Genomic DNA, 11215 nt, shown 5'->3' with positions numbered 1-11215 from the left:
TAAGGTCTATATAAAAGAGACTTCAGATACAGTATTAGGGGACCACTAAGGTCTATATAAAGATACTTCAGATACAGTATTAGGGGACCACTAAGGTCTATATAAAAGAGACTTCAGATACAGTATTAGGGGACCACTAAGGTCTATATAAAAGAGACTTCAGATACAGTATTAGGGGACCACTAAGGTCTATATAAAAGCATCCAAAGAGCACCATGTCATGGGACTTTTAATGTAATGCTGCAAAATGGGATTGTCAAGCAGACAAACTGACCAACACATATCACAAAAGATCAATACTTGGCGTCTGTGTACCGATACAGTATTGCCACGGAAAATATTGCGATACTTTGCTGTATTGATTTCTTCCCCCCACCCCGACTGTGCAGTAGTTTAATTTATTTATGACATTAGCCCTTTTAGGGAAGTGCAACATACTCCTTTTTACTGTATTCTATGTATTGATGTGTGTATGTTATGTGTTAGATAAATAGTGCTGTAGATGTCTGGTTTGTGTTGTGGATTATGTGTCAATATGCCTGTAGCGTACAACAAATTGCCTCTCGGGGACATTAAAGTTTTCTAAGTTTAACGGTACAGATCCATTTGACCGTGTGACTGCGCTCAACTCTATTCTTATGGGTGATGTCAAGCGACTTCAACGTGCATGCAAAGCATTCTGGGAAGGCGGCGCTGCATTTCAAAAAATGCTGCGAGTCAAAAAGTTGGTCGATGCCCATCTTTATGCAAATTAATCCGTTGACTATCCTACTATAGCGACTATCCAATTGAAGTAGACGAAAATCTTTCAAACTGACCTTCGTTGATCTGAAATGAAGACGGATTCAGCAACGGCACGGCTTATTTCTCTCTTCAAATGTTCTCAGAAACATGTTTCGGTGAACTATTTTAGTTAAATACGAGATCGTATTCTGAACGAGCCGCCATGACACTCCATGAAATTCTTGAGAAGCCAGACCCACTTCACGCATTCGTCCAATCAGCTGCCGGTCAGGGGCGTGGAGCATCAACCATGGATGTACTATGACGTTGCGACACCACGCTTCAGTCGTGTCGGACAAATGGATCTGTACCGTTAGACCAATTCTAATTCTTTTTAACACCACAAATTGTTTTGCCACGCTATTAACGCATGTGCGTTCTGTGATTTGGGAAGCAATGTAGTTTGGGAAAATCAGGAAGTGATGCTGCAGTAATGTTGTGGATGGCTCGCAGGAACAAAGCTCCTTGAGCAGAAATGGATAAAGAAAAAAGGGTCTTTTGAATGGCGAGTTGAGTTTCAAATCCTTTCCAGATGGTTCTCTCCACAAGACTAAAGTTATTTGCATGTACTGTCGATGTAAATTGAGTAAAGCCTCTGTTAATATAATTATTTAACAAGAGATGGACAGAATCACTGAACTTGTCTCAAAGTTCGTTTAAGGACTGTTCGTTATTTATTTAAGGGGCCACCAGAGGAGTTTTGGGTCCTTTAGTCAAAACAGATCTGACCCTCCCTCCATCAGTATTACATTTTGGATAACCCTCCAACCCGATTGGGAGACAAAAGATGACCCTCCCCAACAATTTATTGTACGGATTTGCGCTTGGCAAAGCTGTACAGACTTCCATTGTTTATTTACAGCCATGACATTGGTGGCTAAACTTCTGCATTCTCATCTGACGCATCACACTCCTCTGTTATGGTGTGTGGGCCATTTCAGTAGATTTAATAATACATTTAATTTATATAGCGCTTTGCATAGACTCAAAGTCGCTTGATTTACTCACTAACAGTTCCTGCATTACTGCATTACTTCAAATACTAAGTTACTCCTCTAGTAAACTAGTATTCACATTAATCAGAATCAGAAAGGGTTTTTATTGCCAAGTACGTTTTTTAACACATACAAGGAATTTGTTTTGGTGTTGTTGGTGCACATCACACATTCTCTAAATGTAATAAACAATATAAGTATAGGTATAAACAATATAAGTATAAGTATATGTACACAGTATGTATTAAAATAAAAATAAAGATAGAAATAAAATAAAATAAAATAAAATAAATAAAGAGCAAAGAGCATTACAGATTATTGTTTTAAATAAAACAATAAAACATTGAGACCATTCAGAAAAGCACACTGGGTAATTCAACACTGGTTGCTATGGACTTGTCACTGGGCTTCCTCAGTCATTGTATATTTTAGCATATAGGTAAAGCTGCCAAAGCTGAACATTATCCAAAACTCCATTTCTCAGACGAGCGTCAATTTGGGATCTTGCATGCTACCATTCCTTCCTTCTCAAATCCCTTGAAAAGGCTGTCGTTTGCACAATTTTACAAATAATAACCGGGACCAAAAGGATATACCTCCCGTCTCATGCATTCCCGGCTGCCGGCTGGCGCTATCCGCGGCTCGATTTTCGGCTTTTCAAAATAAAAGCTTGCGTCTGGTCAGCTATGTTTTCGTACGGTGTTTTGGATGGTTTTGAACTAAACCGTACGGCTATCATGCTAATGAATACAATTATTTTTTTCAGCATACAACAGTTACAACACGATTGAACTAGCAAAGCAGTGTTTACATGTGCGAGCGGGATTTATTCAGTTTGGGAAATCCTACGGTCTCTAAGCTACAGGTCTGGCTGACTAAATAGGGAGGGACCCATCTGCTAGCGATACGGGCCGAGACTGAGAGAGCTACATGGAGCTACATGGATAAATATGCACCAAACAAGCCACTTTGAAATTTTGCTCTTTTCATGAATACAAAAGTTGTGAGACCCTCCCCTGTAGACTACAAAAAAATTGGATGACCCTCCCATCAACAAAGAATAAAAACACATGACCCATCCCTATTTTCCTCCGGTGGTCCATTCAAAAAAAAAAATACCAAACGGTTCCTTACTTACAAGTAGAGTCAAATTTCTGTCACATCTGCTGAAACTGACCTTATGTTCCAGTAGAACTACATGAAGCAGACCACCACTCCCTGTTCAGATGCACCAATCAGGGCCAGGGGGGGTGTCTAACTGCGTGTCAATCACTGCTCATGCACACGCATTCATTCTCCCTTGTGGGGGGAGGGGCTTAGGAGAGCTTTTTGGGCTTTAGCAGAAAGGGGAGAAGGGACTGAGAAGTTGTCGATGTTCACATTTTTTGGATCTTCGCAATCCTGCCTACGGCAGCTTTAAGAATGGACAATCATGCGATCAAATGTTTTAAATCAATTGACAGCTCTAATTTAAATATATGTGTATATGAGGTGCATGTGGTGCTAGCATGAACAAAAACAAGTGTTGGTACCTTGATGGGTCGGTACAGGTTGGGTTTCTTCCAGCGGTAGTACAGCAGGCCTGCGATGGTGACGCCGTACGACAGATAGTTGATGAAGGAGACGTAGTTAATCAGGTTGTGCGTCTCTCCGATGCAGAGGATAACGATGGTGGCGGCGCACTGATGAACACAGCGAGGGATGACAACGTGTTGTGATGAATGTTAAACAGTTGTTATCATTTTAAGTAACATTTTCCTTATAGCACTTTTCACAGGCCAAATAAATAGGCAACGTACAATTAAACAAATCAATAGTCATGAAAAGCAAAATTAACCACAATAAATCTTAGTTAAACACAAAATCATTAATAGAAAATAATACAGTCTGCAATTAGTAGAATTTCCATTTGCATCCATCAGTGTTCAACTCGATCGGCTTAAAGAAATCAACTTTTTTGGACAAAATAAACTGAATAGAGGAAAAAGAAACCAGACAAGAAATAGCCAACCAGCAAATCCCTCAATATTGATACCGCAACGATATTGTAGTGTTGACTATTGGTGCTTTCACAAAATATTTACACAATGACATTTTTGATAAATAATCATCAGTAATGTGGATATAATGATTAAGTGGGTAAAAGGCAAATAATAGAACAGTTACAACAGTCTGGTATGTTCAGAAACTTAAATCACTTTACTGTAATGCAGCTTTTAAAACCAGGATAAGAGACTTATGCCATATTACGATATTATGATATCCAAAATCTAAGACGATATCTAGTCTCATATCACGATAGCGATATAATTTTGATATATTGCCCAGCTCTAGGTCCAGCTCATAGAAATAAATGCCAACATACACTAAACAATAGCGATGAAACTAAAACTGTAGTACTATGTAATACTGTAGACCACATGTGTCAAACTCAAGTCCTGCGGGCCAAATCCAGCCCCTTGTAAATTTTGATCCGGCCCGCATATCAATTTATGTTCACAATAGATTTTGGCCCTACGTGTGAGCCAAACCAAAAATATGGGAAACTGTTTTTCAGACTGCAGTTGTGCGACACTCAAAGCAGAATTTGGCAGATTTGTTGACTTTGAGGCTCAGAAATTGCCAGAGAACCAGAGAGTTTAATATTCAGGCTGTGAAACAGGGGTTATTGTAAAAAAAAAAAAAAATCTTTGATTTGCTAAACTCTATGATGGCTAAGGAACATTTTTGCTGACTTTTTTACGGCTTTAGGGCGACCAAACTGTCAGTGAGAAAGCTATATGAGACACAAATAATACAGTCAAAGGAGTTATTCAACTTTTCGGTTGAAAAAGGCATGTCAAACATGTCTGGCCCTTAATATGATTCTCATTTTCCAGTGTGGCCCTCAGTGAAGTTGAGTTAGACACCCCTGCTATAGACGGATGCATCATGTAACCGAAGCAAAACAGCTGTGTAAATCGATGCAGAGGTTGTACGTACGCAGACCAGCAGGGCAGGGATGGGAGTGCAGTACTTATAGTGGATCATGGCCAGCAGGCTGGGCAGGTGACCCTCTCTGGCTCCAGAGAAACACAGCCTGCAGATCAGAAGCCACGTCAAAGCAGTGTTAGTCTGGATCAACGGAGGTACATTTCCAGGATAAAAGCCTGATATCCGGCACAGTGTCCCTCAGCTTTCTGCTCTCTCTCTGTGTGTGTGTGTCGCCGTTCTCAAAATACGTTCGCTTCGGGGAAACAACAAACTTCAAGCTACACGCTGCAAATGTCAAGTTATGAAAAAGTCTGGATGGTGCAACAAGACAGGTCTGCTTGGTTCTTTCTGGGAATGATTGTTAAGATTTATAAAGAATATGTTTAGGTCATCTCTTCTCTAACTGGGAGGTTTTGGGACCGACTGGTGGGATTGCTGTGGACGAAGTACATACGGAGATAAACTGGTAAGAGCCAATGAGGTTTAACATGTTCCCACATTTCTAAGAATTTTTTTTTCACTGAAAATTAGGCCCTATGTTCCAACAGCCCTATGTTCCCACAGCCCTATATTCCCACAGCCCTATGGTCCCACAGCCCTATATTCCCACAGCCCTATGGTCCCACAGCCCTATGGTCCCACAGCCCTATGGTCCCACAGCCCTATATTCCCACATTTCTAAGATTTTTTTCAAAATTAGGCCCTATGTTCCCACATTTCTAGGACATTTCCAAATTAGGTGTTGTGTTCCTACATTTCCCTTCAATTTAAGCCATATCCCCACCACAACATTATTTAGGGTTATGGTTAGGGGGATAAAATCGGATAAAAATTTATGAAAAACGAAATGTGGGAACATAGGGCTGTGGGACCATAGCCACGCTCCCACTGTATTGTGTCAGCAGTTAACTTTATTTAATATTGTATGAGGAGTTTTCTTTTTGTTCCACCAAAACCAGTTCCTTCCTGAGACTATTTAGCAGAGCCACCGTTGCGTGACTGGAGCAACACCATCGTGATTGGTTTAAAGAAATGTAAACGACCCAAGAGTTTTTGATTCTCCTATCCCAGAGTGCATCTGTGTTGTAGCCAGACTTTGCTCCACAGCGCTGTGGAGATAATAGAGATGGCAACTCGGATCTCACCTGGAGGAGGTGAACAGGTAGCCGTTGATTCCTCCGAAGGTGGACAGAGCCACGGAGATCGGCATGATGACGGAGAACATCCCCAGCAGCTTCTCTCCAAAAGTCTGAACAGCAGAACGACAGACAGAACCACTGACGTGTACAGATCGGAGAAACACAACAACATCATGGGGGGTGTACAGTATGTTCTTTTCTTCTAGGGCTGCACGGTAAGGGGTACATTTTTTTATTATTGTTTTATTTAACGAGGTTAGTCTCATTGAGATATAAAAATCTCTTTTTCAAGAGAAATCTGGCCAAGATAGCAGTAAAAGTTTGTTACATATAAAAACAATTTACAATCACAAAAGAGGCAAAGACATCTCAAGTGCATTTCAATTAAATAAAAGTACCATTAGTTAAAACATTTGCAAGTGTGGATGGAAAAAAAAATCGTTTAAGGATTAAGAAAATATGCGATAACGATATTTTTGGTGATAATAAACAGATATTAAAGTGTAGTCAGTTCTGCATTTCTGCTGCTTTTAGTATTCTGCTCAAATGCAAGAAATTGCTCGTTGAATTTAAAACAAAGGAAAGGAAATCATTTCCAACGTTCTTTTATTGAACAAATTAAACATTGAATTGAGTATAAAAGGCAGCACTTAAAAAACACTGACAGTTTTTAGAGACATTTTTTAAAGACATTTAAAGTGCAGTTTTCTGCTGATATTTTCTTTCAACTAACACAAAAAATATCTCTTTTGCGATGTGTCGCAGCCTTTTCCTATGTGTTTATTCCGCTAGTTGATATCGCAAAGACAATAAAAAAAAAGCATATATTCTGCAGCCCCTTTTTTCTTCCACGTCAGCAACAACGCTATGTGGAGTCTGGATTTAAAGCTGCATGCCTTCAGCCACACTAGTGGAGAGGGATGGCTAAATCTGCCATACAGTGTCCTTGGACAAGACACCGATTCTCCCGATGGTTTGGCCCTTAGAAATAAAATGGATAGAAAGGCCACTGAACACTGTCTTGTCTCGTTGCATTGGTGTGAACTGGCAGCTTTCAGAACCGACGGGCTGCAAGAAGTTGCACGTTTCAAATCGTCTAGTCGTGAATCATTAGTCTGAACTGTCAGTGTTTCCTTTAGCAGTAACCTCTGAATAGTTCTACTTGATGTTAAACTGGACGGGTCCAATAACCTCTGAATAGTTCTACTGGTTGTTAAACTGGACGGGTCCAATAACCTCTGAATAGTTTTGCCCCCGTTACTCACTACAGCCACGGCATTGGACGACAGCAGCTCCTCGGGCGACATGGAGGAGAAGTAGGCGATGTTGGTGAGCGTGTACACAAAGGTCACCAATGGGATGGAGATGTAGATGGCAAGAGGTAGATTCCTGAGCGACGGCACACACCATGCACAGATGATACAGGCAAAAACAAAAAAAGGAAAAGCAATCAAAACATGCATGAAAGAAAAAAAAGAGTAGAAACTGTTGGCCGAACGCGGTCAGTGTGGGTGAAAAAATAGCAACCAACACAAATCTTTCAGAATAACTAACATGTAAGGCCCATGGTTTGTAAAAAAGGAAAAGCTGAATACAAATGTCCAAACGCACATAAAGGGTGTTTGTCTTTTAACAAACAGTTAATTTAAAATTGTGGGTATAAAGAGTGAAAAATGAACTGGGGAGAAAAGGCAAACAAGCCATCGATTATGCACCTATAAAGCTTATCACTAATAAACAGACAGACACGCGCACACACACACACACACACACACACACACACACACACACACACACACACACACACACACACACACACACACACACACACACACACACACTTAAAGCCTATGGATGGGTAATGTTTCTGACAATTAACTGTTACATTTAGGAGAAAAAACTGAGAAATGTATAGGGTAAAACTGGGATCTTCTCTAAGATTATAAAGTCATATATTAGCGAGAAATAACTCTCTAAATTCTCTGAGATTAAAGCTAGTTTCTTTCTCCCTTATGAGGAATTCTAAGTAATGACAACAATTCAGAGGATTAAAAAAACATGATGGAGAGTATTAATCACCGGACGCTACAATCTTCTGAACAGAGCCATACTGAGAGATCCAGAGAGAGTTGTGAGGAGCTGATAGTCTCAATTAGCTTTGTGGCAACTCATTTGGCAACGGCTTGAATGTAACGGACGTTCATTAATATCTAAATGTTACACACTAAAAGCTTTAAAATCAAAAATGTACGAGAACAAAAACTGGGAAATTTACGGGGGAAAATACATGCATCTTCTGAGATAAAGTCATATATTTACAAGAAAAAAACTCTGTTAAAAAAAGATGTGTGTATTTTGTCCATGAACAACGTTGCTTCACTTTACAAAAGGTTAAATCAAGCTCATCACACCACAGGCACCACCGCGTGCCGTGCATTGTACCAGCAGTGGACAACGTCATCAAATTATACTTTATATATATATATATATATATATATATATATATATATATATACACTACCGGTCAAAAGTTTGGGGTCACTTAGAAATTTCCATTCCAGACAGAATACCAGCAGAGATCAGTTGCATTGTTTTTTTTAATCAGGGCAGCAGTTTTCAGATTACATTATGTGCTTACATAATTGCAAAATGGTTCTCGACTGTTGTAGACAGAAGTGGCTGAAGAAATGCTTGAAATTCATGCTTTTTGGTCTAAACGTCATACCCAAATTAAAAGTGGTACAGCTCCCATATACTTTGACACTTAGGGGTGTGCCTGATATCATTGGAAAGGAAACACTCAAGTTGTGTCAGGGCGATTCTAGGCCTTACTGACACAGAGTTACAGAGGCTAGAATGGAGATTTTTTATTTCTGTCCAAGTTATAAATCTGTAAAATTATTAAAATACACAGCTGTAAACACATCTGACAGGTGACAGACAACACAGCATTAGCCACGTCTCAGCTTACTACAGAAAAAAATTCAGAAGCTAAAAAACTCAAAAATGGATTTTATATGAATTCTTTTCTACAAATATGTCTGTGCGTTTTTTTTATTTCTATTTGAAAAGTGCAAATAAAAAAGCCAAAAAACTACAAAATACAACACTTCTCAAATACACAAACAAACCCACATCAATCACCTTTCCAATGATATCAGGCACACCCCTGGGTGTCAAAGTATATGGGAGCTGTACCACTTTTAATTTGGGTATGACGTTTAGACCAAAAAGCATGAATTTCAAGTGTTTCTTCAGCCACTGTACTTCAGGTATTGTGTCTGGAATGGAGTGGAATGGAAATTTCTAAGTGACCCCAAACTTTTGACCGGTAGTGTATATATATATATATATATATATATATATATATACACACATTGCAATCTGAGCGAGCGGAGCAGAGGACCCAGCTGAGATGGAAGCTGAAAATTTGTCATGTTACGGTCATAGATCATAGATCTAAAACAAGTTGTTTTTGGCTTTTTATCTGTGGTTACGGCACAGGAAGATGTTGAGAAAGTGACGAAAAGCGTAAATACTCTACCGTCTGGGTTCGACCACTTCCTCCGTGACGTAGTTGAGGAAGTTCCAGCCGCTGAAGGCGAAGGAGGCCTGCAGGAAGGCCAGAGCGATCTGACCCACCGTCGGCGTCCTGTCCATGGAGAAGGCCACCTGAGGAGTCAGCGCCTCGTAGTTCCCTGCAGGATAATTTTGGACACATCTGAGTACACTCTCAGAAAACAGTACCTTTAAACACCCGTTGAGGAGGGCTTTACACCAATCACAACAACCATTGAGGAGGGCTCTACACCAATCACAACTGTTGAGGAGGGCTCTACACCAATCACAACTGTTGAGGAGAGCTCTACACCAATCACAACTGTTGAGGCGGGCTCTACACCAATCACAACTGTTGAGGCGGGCTATACACCAATCACAACTGTTGAGGAGAGCTCTACACCAATCACAACTGTTGAGGCGGGCTCTACACCAATCACAACTGTTGAGGCGGGCTCTACACCAATCACAACTGTTGAGGCGGGCTCTACACCAATCACAACTGTTGAGGAGAGCTCTACACCAATCACAACTGTTGAGGCGGGCTCTACACCAATCACAACTGTTGAGGCGGGCTCTACACCAATCACAACTGTTGAGGCGGGCTATACACCAATCACAACTGTTGAGAAGAGCTCTACACCAATCACAACTGTTGAGGCGGGCTATACACCAATCACAACTGTTGAGGCGGGCTATACACCAATCACAACCGTTGAGGAGAGCTCTACACCAATCACAACTGTTGAGGAGAGCTCTACACCAATCACAACCGTTGAGGAGGCTCTACACCAATCACAACCGTTGAGGCTCTACACCAATCACAACAGTTGAGGCGGGCTTTACACCAATCACAACCGTTGAGGTGGGCTTTACACCAATCACAACCGTTGAGGAGGGCTCTAGACCAATCACAACCGTTGAGGAGGGCTCTAGACCAATCACAACCTTTGGGGCGGGCTCTACACCAATCACAACCGTTGAGGTGGGCTTTACACCAATCACAACCGTTGAGGAGGGCTCTACACCAATCACAACCGTTGAGGAGGGCTCTACACCAATCACAACCGTTGAGGTGGGCTTTACACCAATCACAACCGTTGAGGAGGGCTCTACACCAATCACAACCGTTGAGGAGGGCTATAGACCAATCACAACCTTTGGGGCGGGCTCTACACCAATCACAACCGTTGAGGTGGGCTTTACACCAATCACAACCGTTGAGGCTCTACACCAATCACAACCGTTGAGGAGGGCTCTACACCAATCACAACCGTTGAGGAGGGCTCTACACCAATCACAACCGTTGAGGCGGGCTTTACACCAATCACAACCGTTGAGGCGGGCTCTACACCAATCACAACCGTTGAGGCACCGCAGCGACGGATTGGTTGAAGGACTATCCAATTGCGCCCAGAGGCATTTGAGCTGCGTCTGTTGGTGACGCCCCCTTTGGAAATGAGCTGTCAATGAACCTTCCCACAGACCCACTCTCAGTTACAGCTAAGAAGGCTACCAGTGTTAGACAGTCGGCTAATTTTCAACTGTAGTCCTAGTTACCCAGCATGCATGTCTTTACGGTGGAGGAAGGAAACCCTCGCAAACACGGTGGAGAACATTCAAACTCTACACAGACAGGCCCTGTAAGGACCGGGGGATCGAACCCTGCCCAGACCAGTGATTGAACAGTGCCAACATGCTGTGAGGCAGAAGTGCTATCCACTTAGCCACCGTGCTGCCTTCATTCATTTCACAGCGCTCGCAAAA

The 11215-nt window shown here is 41.5% G+C and overlaps 1 protein-coding gene across 1 annotated transcript in view; it reads right to left on the bottom strand.

Moving 5' to 3' along the window:
• Nucleotides 1-11215, bottom strand: part of slc7a10b (solute carrier family 7 member 10b) — a 37746-nt gene that overhangs the window by 4630 nt on the left and 21901 nt on the right. Inside the window, exons 5-9 of the mRNA XM_028585189.1 lie at nt 9435-9588; nt 7156-7279; nt 5897-6000; nt 4761-4857; nt 3311-3460 (exon numbers count right to left, since the gene is read on the bottom strand). Coding sequence (XP_028440990.1) covers nt 3311-3460; nt 4761-4857; nt 5897-6000; nt 7156-7279; nt 9435-9588 — 629 coding nt within the window. The remainder of the gene's footprint in view (nt 1-3310; nt 3461-4760; nt 4858-5896; nt 6001-7155; nt 7280-9434; nt 9589-11215) is intronic.

This window comes from Perca flavescens, chromosome 8 (genome assembly GCF_004354835.1).
Source record: "Perca flavescens isolate YP-PL-M2 chromosome 8, PFLA_1.0, whole genome shotgun sequence".
Taxonomy (NCBI): domain Eukaryota; kingdom Metazoa; phylum Chordata; class Actinopteri; order Perciformes; family Percidae; genus Perca; species Perca flavescens.
This window is presented reverse-complemented; position numbering and strand designations above follow the sequence as displayed.